Below are 16,717 nucleotides of genomic sequence, written 5' to 3' on the forward strand. Positions count from 1 at the left end.
GGGTATAATGGGCCCAGTCCCTATACATACTTTGTTTGTATGCTGGACAATGGTTATGTAAAGTTACAGTAAGATATAAGCTTGTTTGTTTATGTGAACTTACAGTATGATACAAGCAAAAGTAACAAAGATATGACAGAAAAACAAAGGTTGCCGAAAAACTTTAACCTTAAAAGTAACCTAAGTATAAGACCTTGGTGACTTTGACCTTGGGTATAATGGGCCCAGTCCCTATACATACTTTGTTTGTATGCTGGACAATGGTTATGTAAAGTTACAGTAAGATATAAGCAATAGTAACAAAGATATGACAGAAAAACAAAGGTTGCCGAAAAACTTTAACCTTAAAAATAACCTAAGTATAAGACCTTGGTGACCTTGACCTTGGGTATAATGGGCCCAGTCCCTATACATACTTTGTTTGTATGCTGGACAATTGTAATCTAAAGTTACAGTAAGATATAAGCAATAGTAACAAAGATATGACAGAAAAACAAAGGTTGCCGAAAAACTTAAACCAAGAAGCGCCGACGCCAACACCAACGTTGACACCGGGGCGAGTAGTATAGCCCCGCTATTCTCCGATAAAATAAAGACATATCACAGTAAGAGTCTTGTTTGTCCAATTAAGACTACAGACAACAGTTGCTGGAAAAAAATTTCTTCAGTGATAATATTGTCGGTCTTTTGTCGATCCATTTACAAATAAATAATTCTAATATCTATTGATTCAAGCTATTTGATTGGTTTAGCCGAGATGTTCACATATTGATAAATCCTGTGTTAAACATTTTTTTTATTTTGTGCTTTTCAGTGAAATACTGAAATCAATCAGTGAAATAAAATTGATGAATTTTATTTTTCACTGGTACAGAACTACACTTGAATGCAAACAAGAGGGTCATGATGACCCTATAAGGCCCACCTGTTAAACTTGGCCTTGAAATCATCAAGATAAACATTCTGACCAAGTTTCATGAAGATAGGGTCATAAATGTGGCCTCTACAGTGTTAACAAGCTTTTCCTTTGATTTGAGTGGTGACCTAGTTTTTGACCCCACATGACCAAGTTCGAACTTGGCATGGGAATCATCAAGGTAAAATTCTTACCAACTTTCATGAAGATAGGGTCATAAATATGGCCTCTGGAGTTTTAACAAGCTTTTCCTTTGATTTGAGCGGGTGACCTAGTTTTTGACCCTACATGACCCAGTTTCAATCTTGGCCTAGGAATGATCAAGATAAACCTTCTGACTAAGTTTCATGAAGATAGGCTCATAAATGTGGCCTCAAGAGTGTCTTTTTGATTTGACCAGGTCACCTAGTTTTTAAGCTCATATAACCCAGTTTCAATCTTGGCCTAGGAATCATCAAGATAAATATTCTGACGAAGTTTCATGAAGATACGGTCATAAATGAGGCCTCTAAGTTGTTAACAAGCTTTTCCTTTGATTTGACCTGGTGATCTTGTTTTTGACCCCACATAACCCAGTTTCGAATTGGCCTGAAATCATCAAGATAAATATTCTGTGCAAGTTTGTATCAAATCAAAGAATAAATGAAACCTGAAATGAAATAGAAAATTTTGCCCCATTCCGGGGCAGTAACTCTAGAACCTATGACGGAATCTACCCGATTTTTCGAAAGGAACCGAGATCTTATTGTGGCTTAAGTTGTATGTAAGTCTGGTTAAAATCAAATGTAAAATGTCACCTCTATCATGTTCACAAGGTAAAAATTAACAAGTTTTGGCTTTTTCAGGGGTCAATCAGCAGATGTAACTCCGGAACCTATTGTTGGATCTGATGGATTCATCATGGAATCCAAGATATATTGTTGCTAAAGATATTTTGCAAGTCTGTATCAAATCAAACCATAAATGAAGTCTCTATATGGCTACATAAGACAAAATAGCAATTTTAACTCTGGAACCCATGATGGGTCTGGCCAGTTTTTGAAAGGAACTGAGATATTATGCCAATAAAAGTTGTGTGCAAGTTCGATTAAAATCCATTGCAAAATGTGGTGTCTATCGTGTTCACAAGCCAAAATAGCAAATTTTGGCCATTTAAGGGGCCGCAACTCTGGAACCCATGATGGGATCTGGCCAGTTTTCGAAAGCAACCAAGATATTATATAAGTTGTGTGCAAGTTTGATTAAAATCAATTGCAAAATGTCTCTATTGTGTTCACAAGAAATTGTGAACGGACGACGGACGGACAACAGACGAAATGCGATCACAAAAACTCACCTTGTCCACTACGTGACTACATAACAGGTGAGCTAAAAATATGAATTATAAATAATTGAAAATTACTTGCAAAATACACTTCAGTAAAGATATAAATTTATGTACTCCAACATGATAAAAGGTACAAGAAATCTGGAAACTTCATAGAAATATTTGACAATCTTTCAATACATATAAGACTACATTATGATGTCATGATGCGCTGCACGTGACCTTGTGCGGTTAAAATGGACATAATTTGTTTAAAACAATTAAAAATACCTAAAATATTAAGAGAATTTGTTTGTTTCAGTTTAAGATCAAAATATATTTCACTCACGAACACCATAATTTACATTTTCACTTATGGCTGTGTCATTCATGAAAATACTGCATATGGTGTTCACTCGATGAAATATATTTCAATCATACACTGAAACAAACAAATATCCTTTATATATTTATGCGCATTTTCAGCCAAAGTATGAAGTTCCAACACTCTGGGTCAAGTGGTTCACAAGTTATTGATTGGAAATGGTTTTCCATGTTCAGGCCCCTGTGACCTTGACCTTTGATGGAGTGACACCAAAAACTATAGGAGTTGTCTACTCCATAAGCCCTGCAACCCTATGAAGTTTGAAGGTTCTAGGTCAAATGGTTCCTCAGTTATTGATTGGAATTGAAGTGTGACGGACTGATGGACGAACAGGGCAAAAAGTGGGGATAGTATATAAGCACACCGTCAACTTTGATGATTGCAATCTTTGACTCTCCAAGTGAAAGCTTCACCCAACGGGAAATATAACAAGAGCTGTCCGTAAGACAGCCAAGCTCGACTATTCAAAATATTGTCCCAGAAGCAGGAAAATATTACCCAAAAAGGTTAAATATCAAAAGAGTTTTAAGTTCAAAAGGGGGAATAATCTGACCAAAATGCATATCAGTTATGGGACTTGCTGCTATCAACTAGATTTATAACCCCGAAGACACATGTGAAGTTTCAAATCAATATCTGCATTAGTTTTGGAGATAGTAACTTGCATGTAAAACTTTAACCAAAATTTTCTAAGTCTAAAAGGGGGCATAATTTGCTCAAAATACGTGTCAGAGTTATGGGTCTTGACCCAATGAGGTTGGTAATTGATCTAGAAAAAGAAAAAATAAGTTTCAAATCTATATGCCTTTTAGAAATAGCTGTATGTACTTGCACCAAAACTTTAACCAGAATTTTCTAAGTCCAAAAGGGGGCATAATTTGGCCAAAATGAAGGTCAGAGTTATGGGACTTGCTGCTATCAACTAGTTTTATAACCCCGAAGACACATGTGAAGTTTCAAATCAATATCTGCATTAGTTTTGGAGATAGTAACTTGCATGTAAAACTTTAACCAAAAGTCCAAAAGGGGGCATAATTTGCTCAAAATACATGTCAGAGTTATGGGACTTGACCCAGAGAGGTTGGTTATTGACCTAGAAAAAGAAAAAATAAGTTTCAAAGCTATATGCCTTTAATTGATGGCTGTATGTACTTGCATGCAAAAACTTAACCAAGGTGTGACGCCGACGCCGATGCCAGGGGTGAGTAGAATAGCTAGACTATTCTTTGAATAGTCGAGCTAAAAATAACATCACATGCACAGAAAACCAAAATATCACTTTTGTGCATGTGATATTTTTTTAATTTAACGATGTGCAGAAAACAATGATTTTGCACTTGAAATTTTAAAATTAATAGGGAACATGATATATTATTCAAGTTAAACTAATTGGAAATTGCATTGGGCATTTTTGTAAGGTATATTAATTAATAATATACAATCATTTTCTCACCTTTAGAAATAGGTTTATCCTGAGATAAACAAGTCCACTAAATGTTTTGTTCAGAATATGGAATGTCTGTCTGTCATTGGTTGACGGTGTGGATGGAACTATCTGGCTCGAGAGTAACTGTGCAGACGGCAACAAGGCTCTGCAAAGTTATCGCAAAACAGTTACCTAACAGTGGGCTATTTCTATCCACACCTACAACCAGTGATAGATTCCTTTCCTTACATGAGGTATACTTCAAATATTAGAAAAAATAAAACTAGAGTCGTCACAGGAGTGACGAATTATACTCCCACAATATGGCCTTGTCACAGAACTAAGCCAATGTCAAAGCCGAACTTGCTTGACCTTTGACCTACTGACCTCAAAATCAACAGAGGTCATCTGCTGGTCGTGATCAACCTCCCTATAAAGTTTCATGATCCTCGGCCCAAGTGTTCTCAAGTTATTGTCTGGAAAAGGTTTAAATGTTCCGGGTCACTCTGACCTTTGACCTTTGGAACTCAAAATCAATACAGGTCATCTGCTGGTCATGACCAACCTCCCTATTAAGTTTCGTGATCCTAGTCCAAAGCGTTCTGAAGTTATCATCCGGAAACCGTTTAACTGTTTCGTGTTATTGTGACCTTGACCTTTGACCTACTAACCTCAAAGTCACACTAGACCTGTATTTTATCATTTTACACCTGTGTACAAAAATTTATGATCCTAGACCAAGCGTTATCAAGTTATCATCCAGAAACCGTTTAATTGTTCAGGGTCACTGTGACCTTGACCTTTGACCTACTGACCCCAAAGTCCAACTTGACCTGTATTTTCTGATGTTACACCAGTGTACCAAAAATTATTTAAATCGGTCAAGCCTTTCATGAGTTATCATCCGGAAACCATGAAAACCAACGGACCGACAGACCGACAAGCTCAGTCCTATATACACACCCCCCCCCCCCCAAACTCTGTTTTGTGGGGGTATAATAAAAATGTATGCTTTTCTTTCAGCATTATTTCATTATAGTATCACATCAATTTTTTTCCAATGGACATTCCGGACTTAGACAAAAAAAACATGATTTGTGACTGAAAGGAAAGCTTGATTTCTTTGTTTTCATTTTGCTTCAAAGTTGTGTGTGAAATTTTTATTTTTTTAACTATTTTCTTTGTTTATTTTATTAATAAATTCCATTCTCCTAATTCATTATAATATAACAGATGTAATGTAATACATAAAACTTCACAAAATATTTTGTGTTTCATCATACTCTATAATGACCAAAGATTTGTGACCTCTTTACACCAAAACCCTCAAAACAAGAATGTGTCAAATGTAAAGATTAAAGTAAAGTAAAATCTATTCACTGTTAGAGAGAAACAAACATGTTCACAATAAGAAAGAAATGTATCTGAATTTATTGTCAGATACTAAGACACATATTCAATATAGGATATAATTAATGTTCATGAATTCACTGTAAGAGATTTACACACATCTGTTTGTTAAGAGAGTAATGCACATGCATTCACTGTAGAAGTGCAATGAACTCAGTGTTAGAGTGTAATGCACATGCATTCACTGTAGAAGTGCAATGGACTCAGTGTTTGAGTGTAATGCACATGTATTCACTGTAGAAGTGCAATGAACTCAGTGTTTGAGTGTAATGCACATGTATTCACTGTAGAAGTGCAATGGACTCAGTGTTAGAGTGTAATGCACATGTATTCACTGTAGAAGTGCAATGGACTCAGTGTTAGAGTGTAATGCACATGCATTCACTGTAGAAGTGCAATGGACTCAGTGTTTGAGTGTAATGCACATGCATTCACTGTAGAAGTGCAATGGACTCAGTGTTAGAGTGTAATGCACATGTATTCACTGTAGAAGTGCAATGAACTCAGTGTTTGAGTGTAATGCACATGTATTCACTGTAGAAGTGCAATGAACTCAGTGTGAGAGTGTAATGCACATGTATTCACTATAGAAGTGCAATTAACTCAGTGTGAGAGTGTAATGTAGATGTGTTCATTTTAAGAAAGTAATGCATATGTTCACTGTGTCTATGTGGACACATGTGTTCATGTGAAAGTGTAATACACATGTACTCAACGTGACAGATTGTAGTCGCCCCGTGTGATAGCTGTAAGAGCATAATAAAAAATTATGTGTTCACTGTGACAATGTGTAATGCACAGTAAGAGTGTCATGCACATGTGTTCTCTGTAAGTGTAATGAACAAATGTCAGGGTGAGAATGTACAATGTACATGTATTCAGTAGGAGTGTAGTGCTCATGTGTTCAGTGTAAGAGTGAAATGACATGTCTCTGTAATAACTGTACAAATGTTCACAATGAGAGATTTCAGTACAGTTGATTCCACAAATTTGAATACTGGTTATTGGAATATTCCACGTATTTGGATACATATATAACACACCAATCAATCCCTACATAATTCCAATAAAAGTTTTCCTGTTATCTGGATAGATCTTGCTTCAAATCAATATCTGACCTGTTTATTAACTGATAAAAATATTGGAACATGTTTATTATTACAATGCAAATAATTTGCATTTAGCAGTTCTACATCTCAGCATAATATGTCTATGCTGTTACAATTTACCCCCATGGTAAAAAAGTGTTGCATAGCCAACGAAACATTTAGATAGTTGTTTCTTTTTTATCCGAGTTTCGAGAAGTATTTATAAACAAAATGTAATCGAACAGCTTACAACCTCTTTTTGAACAAAATCATCATTTTTAGTTATTTGACCCAGTGTTATGAGCTTAAGTTTTCTATGGCGTCACATCATTATGATGTCATCTGAATCATGACTGATTTAATTAGCTCGTAGAGATCAAAACGATTTACCGCCTGCAACTTTTTATGATAATTATGTTATGTTGTTTACAACAGTTTGGTCCTGGAATAATTTGTATTTAATGGAACAGAAGTAGAATCTCTTATATTACAATCGAAGGGGGTAAATTATATCAGCAAGTCATATTAATTAATTTATTAATGCTTTGAAGCTTTGTAATTTATGAACTGTTACTCTCGTTTTGAATGTTTATTTTTTGAATGTGTAGATACTTATTTGTTGTATAGTTTGACCTTATATATTTGATATATTGTATGTTTAGATGAGGAGCTTTCAGCTCAAGTCTTGAATAAAATCTTCTTCTTCTTCTTCATATTTTATCGAAGATTCATATATAGGCTGTTTTGCTATATCTTTATATAGCAATTAATGCGAGTCGTGTTAGAATAAAGTGTAAAATAGATAATGAAAAAGTAAAGACATCTAAAAATCTCTCCTCTATTTAATATCTTTGAAACAGTAGCACATATTTACATTTTAAAACATTAAATGAAAGAGTTGAAATTTTTGTGCAAGGAAAACAAATCAAACAGCTTACCATCAATCAGAATCAATGCTCCCACCCCTTTATCAAGTACATCCACAACACGGGCTTGGGATGTCAGTTTGCCATTGGGTGGGAATGGTTTATATAGCTCCATGTACTGCTCTCCATGTAAAATCTGAAACATTTTTTGTTCAAATAAGTGAAATGAAGTAGCCGAGAGTTCCCATTCTATCTGGAAATACTGCTCCCTACTGCTGGAAATACTGCTCCCCACTGGCATTTTATTTCTTCATTCACATTATTTTTTGGCTTAATTCAATAAATGCGTTTCACACCATTTTTAGCAGTATATCGAGTACATAACATCCCTCAAATAAGTAACTTACAGGGTTCCCGGAAACGCCGAAATTGGCGTCCCCGTACGCATAATTGGTCCCGGTATACGCGTTTATTGCAGCTTGGGAGTCCCTGGACGCATGTTTCTGCAGTGGGACGCAAGCATTAAAACCATGAAAATTAATTGATTACATAAACCTACGAATACACAAGGTTTGACGTGAGAGCAAAATATGTGGGCGGAGTTACTCGCTTGTTACCGATAGCCACGTATAGCCAATCAGCATTGCCTGTTTCCACTACACCGCGAGACAGGCTGCATATGTATGATCAACTCAATATTACATGTGATTGTCGGCGTGATTGCATAGGTGACAACCTATAATTGTAAACAACTCCCGACTGTTTTCTCACGTACTAATCACTAGGCAGAATTAAATAACTTATTAGAAAAAGTGATAATTAGGCTTAATTATGAATGTCCCGAGTAATTTTAAGATGCTGTCGAGGCGGTTTTAACGTGATTATTTTTCTGCAAAATTGCTGATGTTATTGAAGACGCATTATGTTGATCATAGACATACTGTGCATTCTTGTTGTATTTTAGACCAAATGTTTTAATGTTATGCTCTTAATAAGTATAAAAATAAAAGTAGTAATTATTTATATACTATCTTTTCACTGTATGTTTATATACATTTCCATTCTGAAATAAAGAGGTAAAGAAAAAAATATCACGGGGGATTTTGTCCAACTTGATATTTTCACAAGGGGGAGTTTGTCCACCTTGATAATTTCACAGGGGGATTTTGTTCGGGTAGATCAGAAACAACAGGGGGGGGGGGGGGGGGGTTGTCCAAGGGTGATTTTGTCCTACATTCATTTTTGATTGCATTTTTCACCTTTTTAGTCTCTCACCTTAACAATATTTGGGTGAAGAATTGTGGTTACAAGTTGTCTGTCAGTCTACACTTAATTTCACAGTACAATAGAGGCCTTTGTTTTGACGAAACATTAAAGTCTGTCTGTCAGTCTAGTTGGGACTGCAACTTTTTCAGCTTTGGGAGTCCCAGGACTGCAACTTGAAATTGCTAGTGAGAACCCTGACTTAATAATGCTGTTGAATTTCTTATCACTGACTAATGACTGGTAAGTAAGGGAAAAAAGACATTTTTGAGGTCATCATATCATCACATTATTAAAGAACTTTTATATTGCCCCATATTCTGCACCAATAGTCCAAAAGCTGGTTGAACAAGCTTTGAACAAAATAGAAATAGATGGGTATTTTACTTGCATTTCATGTAAAGTCTATATGCCACACTTTGAGAATTAGCTCAGGAATCTTTGTTACTGAATGGTTCTCTCTTTATATTTTAAGTTCATATATTTTTCATTCTGACCCAGTAATTCTTTTCTGACATTTCCTTCCGACAGACAAATTTTCTAATGATAGTGAAATACTGCTTGCAGTCATATAGTTTCTCTATAGTACAAAATTGCTCCAGTAATTAAAAATTAAATGTAAAAAGTTTTTTTCACTAACCTTTGTTACATCTACACTGAGCCCAGGTATTCCACCTGTAAAGATTCCTGCAGAGCTAGCTTGTGATGCAAGTATGGAAAAACTGGGCACTATACTGAAATCTTCTGATCCTTCATACAGGAACTTTAGGTAATCCTCATCCTTTGTTGTATAGCCAACTGTAAAAAGAAAACAAAGCATCATTTACCTGAAATACCAAATTACCGTATCATCTATTAATGAGAAATTTGATATAAAAATCATCAAATACCCATTTTTAAACTAAATTACGTTACACAGGAACCTCAATGTCACATTTTATCAATACTGACATGAAAATTCCATGTCAGAAATATAACTTCATTTAGGATGCCATATTTATGTGTGTGTCACATAAAATAGTTTTTTTCCATCAACATTTTAGATTTCCATTTCTGATAATTCAAGGGCACATATTTCAAAAACTTATTTATGTTTCAGATAAATTTGTTTACTGCCATTTGGTTTTTGCTAAAGATTTAATTTTTAGCCTTTTCCTCAGCTGGTGATCTATTCTCTTATTAAATTCCCAAATTACCTCCTAAGGCATAAAGTATAGCATCCTTTGGTCCATATGTGAATGTAGATGGTCTAATCTTAGCTGCTTTAGCCAATTCCTAAAAATATCAAAGTGTAAATATATAAATGCAAATACATGTACAGCTAAACAATACTTGCCTGAGCACTGATGGCTCATGTCAGTAATTCATATGCCCCTCCGCTGCATTGATCACTTGAAAAAACTGGATATAATGGTAAGCATTTCATTCATCCACTTCAACCTCAAGCAATCAATGTACTTGAAGTCACCATAAAATGATTATTTGAAAGGTAATTTTGCCCTTTTTGTCTTCGTCAGAATGAAATAAAGAAACTTAGCTATAACCAAATGAAATCTTGATACTATATCCCTGACTTTACATGTGTTCAGAGGATTCAGACTGACTCTTCCCATGAAGGTGACTTGTGACTGGCTTTTCCAAAGAAGGGGACTTCAGACTGGTTTTTCCCTAAAGGGGACTTCAGACTGGCTTTTCCTAGAGGACTTCAGACTGGCTTTTTTCCATAAAGAAGACTCCAAACTGGATTTTCCCATGAAGAGGTTTCAGACTACCTTTTTCCATAATGGAATCTTCAGACTGACTTTTCCCATGAAGGTGACTTGCAACTTGCTTTTCCAAAGGAATTGACTTGAGACTGGCTTTCCATAAAGGGGACTTCAGACTGTTTTTCCCCATAAATGGGACTTTAGACTGGTTTTTCCCATAAAGGGGACTTCAGAATGGCTTTTCCCAAAAAGCGAACTTCAGACTGGCTTTTTCCATAAAGGGAACTTCAGACCAGCTTTTCCAATAAAGGGGACCTCAGACTGGCTTTTCTAATAAAGGGAACTTCAGACTGGCTATTCCTATAAAGAGGACTTCAAAATGACTTCTCCCATAAAGGAGACTTGAGACTGGATTTACCCATAATGAAGACTTAAGACTGGCTTTTTCCCAAGAAGGGGACTGGAGACTGACTTTTCCCATGAAGGGGACTTGAGACTGGCTTTTCCCACAAAGGAGACTTGAGACTGGCTTTTCCCATGAAGGGGACTTGAGACTGGCTTTTCCGACAAAGGAGACTGGAGACTGGCTTTTCCCAAAAAGGGGACTTGAGACTGGCTTTTCCCACAAAGGAGACTTGAGACTGGCTTTTCCCATGAAGGGGACTTGAGACTGACTTTTCCCATGAAGGGGACTTGAGATTGGCTTTTCCCACAAAGGACACTTGAGACTGGCTTTTCCCATGAAGGGGACTTGAGACTGGCTTTTTCGACAAATGAGACTGGAGACTGGCTTTTCCCAAAAAGGGGACTTCAGACTGGCTTTTCCTAAGAAAGGGATTTGAGACTGGCTTTTCCCATAAAGGGGACTTCAGACGGGCTTTTCCAATAAAGGTGACTTCAGACTGGCATTCCCATAAAAGGGGACTTGAGACTGACTTTTCCCATGAAGGGAACTTGAGACTGGCTTTTCCCACAAAGGAGACTTGAGACTGGCTTTTCCCATGAAGGGGACTTGAGACTGGCTTTTCCGACAAAGGAGACTGGAGACTGGCTTTTCCCAAAAAGGGGACTTGAGACTGGCTTTTCCCACAAAGGAGACTTGAGACTGGCTTTTCCCATGAAGGGGCCTTGAGACTGACTTTTCCCATGAAGGGGACTTGAGACTGGTTTTTCCCACAAAGGAGACTTGAGACTGGCTGTTCCCATGAAGGGGACTTGAGACTGGCTTTTCCGACAAAGGAGACTGGCTTTTCCCAAAAAGGGGACTTCAGACTGGCTTTTCCCAAGAACGGGATTTGAGACTGGCTTTTCCCATAAAGGGGACTTCAGACTGGCTTTTCCAATAAAGGTGACTTCAGACTGGCATTCCCATAAAAGGGGACTTGAGACTGGCTTTCCCATAAAGGGGACTTCAGACTGGTTTTCCCATAAAGGGGACTTTAGACTGGCTTTTTCCATTAAGGGGACATCAGACTGACTTTTCCCAAGAAGAGGATTACCAAATGGCATTTCCTAGGAAGAGCACTTCTGACTGGCATTTTTCAAGAAGGAAACATCAGACTGTTTTTTCCCATGAATAAATTTGAGGCTGGAATTTCTCAAGGAGGCTAAGGCTGAGTTTTCCTAGGAAGTTGATTACAATCTGATAATTCCAAAAAAAGGATTTAAGACAGACTTTTCCCTAAAAAAATTGTTTACAGACTGGCATCCCAAGCTGGCAGCTATAAAAAAGTTCCATTTTCCAAGTAAGTGACTTAATACTGGCTTAATCAACATTATGCTTTCATTACAATTTAGTACAAACTAATAACTAAAGATACTAACCACATTGATCCCATTTGAAGATGATGATGTTGATTTTGTAGATTTTTTTCCACCCAACCCACCATCAAGGTCACTAAGTATACCAATCAGATGGCGAGTGGTGTCTGCTGCTGACTGTGGATATGTGGCATTGTCAAAGTCTGTTATCTGCTGCCATTCATCTCGGACTGTTCAGAAAAAATGAGGAAGTCATAAATGTATTGTTGGCAACCTTTTTAAATTCATTGAAAATTGGCACAAGTAAATGTAAGTGTAGGAGAACGGTAGCCTGGGAATCCAGTCTTACAATTTCTAACTTTTTTTCTACCTGCAAATTAACAGCCTGGGGAAACCTGTTTTCCGACAGCAGCGCCACCTATATTACATCTGAAATTTGCGGAAGTTTGATAAAGAACGGTAACTTCTGAAAGCAATAATCCATGGCTAAAAATAGAAACAGAATTCCCATGGAAAAGACAGATTGGAATCGTGTACTTACGAAGGTTTCCCAACATTTCCGGGCCATAGACAAATACCAGTTTGTACCTCCCATAGCTTTTCTAGTAAGTTGTAACAACTTTTAAATACGTCAGAATAAACTTAAATGTTCATCATAGCTATCAAATAGTAAGATGTTATATTAATACAGACCTAGTGATCTATGAAAATTGTCAAATTTTCGGCAGCATTGCCTCGTTTTCGTTTTAAACAAGAGCAAATATGATCACATGTTAATTAGGCTATTTATAGAAAATTGATAATTAGTAGTGACATGGAAACTCTTTCAGATTTCAACAACATTGTGGTAAGTACCTGATTCTGGAGTCATTTTTGTAGATGCTGTCCTACATACAGCTCCATTTGTCCTCTCCCAACGCACTGTAATATATAACATATACACTAAGGTAGATTTAATGTAATCAGATGTTCAGAAATTTTTGCTACATCAGTAACATATGCTTATTTTGTTTTCATTTTAATTTTACTAACAAGTACATTGTTCTTCAAGCCAACAGTGGCATTTGAACATTTTTAACAACTTGTTTTCTTTTCCATGTATAGAAAATGCCTTCATATTAAATGATCATTCTAAATGTTCATGCCTCCATATTTATGACATTTATCTTTTTTAAATTTAGAAAAGGCTTTCATTAGTAAGTAATTGCAGTAAGACCCTTTATTTCTGACTAGCAAATAATGGTTTTTATTTTTGCGCACGAAGCGTCGTGCGTATCCATGGTTACTGGCATTCAAATAGGTCGTACATGATAGTAAACATTTCTGTTTCCGATTTCTTTCAATCCCGTGTTATCAAACTGACAACATCGCTTTCGAAAGTTATAAAAATGTCTAAGTAAATCTGCGTTCTAAGATCCTTCTTGGCTGAGAATTATGCCGGGCAGAGGTAAAGGTGTCAAGAGGAAAGCACGAGCGGTAGATTCTGAAGAATCCAGATTGCTACAACCAGATCCAGGTAACTCAAATTCGGGTTCTAAATGTCATTGATTTTGAAGAAATTATTAAATTAGAAATTCGCTATGTCTACTACTGGTCTGACAGTGTAGATGCAAACGACAAGAAGAAGAAGAAGAAGAAATTATGAGAGTTTCTGGTATTTTACCCATTCCTAATAGAGATTCAAATACAGAACAAAACAATTTAGTTGTAAATAACGTTTTGGACGGAATTAATCAAAATGACGGGTGTGGTGGTAGCAACCAATTTAGGTCAGGTCATATCTCTCCTGAAACAGATCGCGCAGAAATTGTTGAGAGTCCTACACATATGCAAGAATTTAATTCATCTTACTAACTCTATAAGAGCGCAACAGAGCGTTCAATTACCAAGCGCCACGCCTGAATTAGTTCCCTTAGCAAATGACGATATTGCAGCGCATGTGCCATCATCATTAAAAGGGGCGAATATATAAATTTAGCCTTATTGTTGAAAGGTGCTATTGAGCTGGCCGACTTTTACAGCCAAGGTAGCATTTTGCGCATAGGATCGGATGGTAAAATCGAAACTCAGGCAAAACAGTGCAAAGATAAAATAATGGAAATTATTTTAGAATTAAAATAATTTAATTTATTTTTTCTCAAATTGTTGCTCGTTAATTACCGTCTGCTAGTTTATTAAATTGTCGTCTGTTTTCGTAGATAAACGTGTCATTGATATTGTTACACTTGGCTGATCTGAACTGGTTCCTATTGACACTGGTACCCAGTCGATATAATATAAATACCAATAATCTCGTGCAGTTCTCTCACATTTTGCTAGCTACACCGTCGGTAACGTCAAAACTATTTACATGTTTTGATTTATCATCGCAATGCCTCGTGGTCAAAGGCGGGAACTGATATTTCGGAGGAATCCTTGCAACAGAAATATTCTGCAGTATGCTCCTCAGGACAATGGCAAGAGGGATGCTAGGTGCAGATGCCTTAGAAGAGAATGTTGTTGACGGTGTTACTAATCTTCTGCCGGTATGTCGAAAAATAATATCACAGATTTAGTAGATTGTTTGTTGTTCAAACATAGATCCTTACGGTTTTTTTTTCATAATATTCACGAATAGGGTGTGGCGACGCAAATATATATCTACGCACGCGGCTACAGGCTATCCTTTTGACTCTATTTTGGCATACAATATCAGTAAACTCGGTTCCACGGTTATTCAAATTTTACTGTGTATATAACTTTTGATGACATAAGACAACATGTACTACACTTAGCTTGCAAAATCAAAGGTGTTTTGTATACACAAATGTATAATTTGATTTAATAGTCGCTATTTTGACAGGCGTCTCTGTTCATAGTCATGATTTCCATGCTTTTTCAGTGTCAATTTAAGGTTATAAGGTAGAACTGGAGCAGGTGTCTAACAACAGTTCGTTTTTGTAAACATCATGTTTGTAAAAATTAGATTTAGTTTTTGTATCCTAGCTACGATTTTCATATTTTGATATTTATAAGAAAAACATGAGTTCAAGCTAAAACAAAATATAAACAAAAATTAGGTTATTTTGCATGTAGAGAAATATTTGTTTTGAAAACTTGTGGTACGAATGACCTAGTAATTGAACTGTATTTGACATTTCTTTACAGACTTTACGCTCGGCAGATGTTTACGTAGCGATTCAGTGTCAGCTTTAATTAAATGTTAAGGCGAGTAGATAAATTAGGTATTGCAACCGAAATGCACAGTCAAAAGTCCGTATTTTGCAAGGGTTTGGTAGTTAATCTGAATAGTTACTAGCGCATTAAATGTACAGAAAAATATTAAGTTTTTTGAGAAATCTACTAATGAATTCATCACTTACGTTTCAGTATACCAGGTATTCTTACAAAATTGATGAGATATTGCATTACATGTATAACTTCAGAGATCGCGCACTGCGTTAGAAGAACTTATTCATTCACGAGTTATGACGATCAATTTCTTTTACGTCAAAGCACTTCAGCTCCATGGTCTAAGTCAAACAATAATTTATGGGCCATTACATCCTGGTTAAACCAGTTAACATCAGTTTTTATGCATATGTATTATGACTGTAATTTCTGTAATCGTACGTGATTTATTCACAAATTTGCTTACGATGTAAAGTGTACAAATTTCAACGCGCATATAAAGTCTTTAAGTAATCAAAAGTTTTCGTCTCTTTGTTCGAGCTTCCTTTCATAAAGGATCACTTCTCAGATTCTGTCAGTTTAGGAAACATAACAGTTGGAACATCTTATCTCTTACACAAACTGTCTTCTAATTTCATTGAACTGCTATGTTCACTTTAAGAGTAATAATTAAATACGTTTCACTGAATTCAGAATAATCAATACGCAAATTTAAAATAATACTGAAACTGACCGAGTAGCCGGTCCCACTGCTAAATTTCAAGATTTCAGTAAAATGTTTCATTTCACAAAAATATTTCAGGTGAATATAGAGGAACTCACCATTTATCATACAATGAACGATCTTATTAACGGTTAAAATAAATGGGTTCAATAATTAAGTCACTTCGGATCTCCGTTTACGTCATTCATGCGCAGCAGGTTCAATTTAACCATTTATAAATAGTTTACGTTATGTAGCATAGAAGTATGTCAAAACATTAAATTCACAGGCGAACACAAATTAAAACTTATTCGTAGATACACGAGTACGTTGACATATCAATTAAAAGTCGCTTTCATTTGTAACTTAACCAGGTACATAACATTTGAATAGTTTGCTAGATTTTAGAATCTGCATAAATCAAAGTTGAACACTAATAAATTGTCACATTTCTAAGATTGTACCGGTTCGTCACGATGACAACTTTTACCGGTCAATCTTTACTCGCCGTTTTTGGTCTGAAAAAACTGTATCATCATACAAAATTAGGTTTTTTAACAATTTTAGTTTTTTACAAAAACAAATCAAGGGATTTTTTTTTCTGTTAAAACAAAGATTTTTAATTTTAACAGGTTATATGTAATTTTGTAATTATTTTAAAAATGAAATTTTTTTTTTTTTTTTTTTTTTTACCTAAAGTCAGCAATTTTTCACAT

The 16,717-nt window shown here is 35.9% G+C and overlaps 1 protein-coding gene across 2 annotated transcripts in view; it reads right to left on the reverse strand.

Moving 5' to 3' along the window:
* Window positions 1-16,717, reverse strand: part of LOC123566556 (peroxisomal multifunctional enzyme type 2-like) — a 134,816-nt gene that overhangs the window by 47,185 nt on the left and 70,914 nt on the right. For both annotated transcript variants that reach the window (XM_045360774.2, XM_053549751.1), the window contains exons 10-14: window positions 12,983-13,048; window positions 12,191-12,357; window positions 9,857-9,935; window positions 9,301-9,458; window positions 7,470-7,593 (exon numbers count right to left, since the gene is read on the reverse strand). In XM_045360774.2, coding sequence (XP_045216709.1) covers window positions 7,470-7,593; window positions 9,301-9,458; window positions 9,857-9,935; window positions 12,191-12,357; window positions 12,983-13,048 — 594 coding nt within the window. The remainder of the gene's footprint in view (window positions 1-7,469; window positions 7,594-9,300; window positions 9,459-9,856; window positions 9,936-12,190; window positions 12,358-12,982; window positions 13,049-16,717) is intronic.

The sequence above is a fragment of the Mercenaria mercenaria genome, chromosome 8, assembly GCF_021730395.1.
Source record: "Mercenaria mercenaria strain notata chromosome 8, MADL_Memer_1, whole genome shotgun sequence".
In the NCBI taxonomy this organism is placed as follows: Eukaryota; Metazoa; Mollusca; class Bivalvia; order Venerida; family Veneridae; genus Mercenaria; species Mercenaria mercenaria.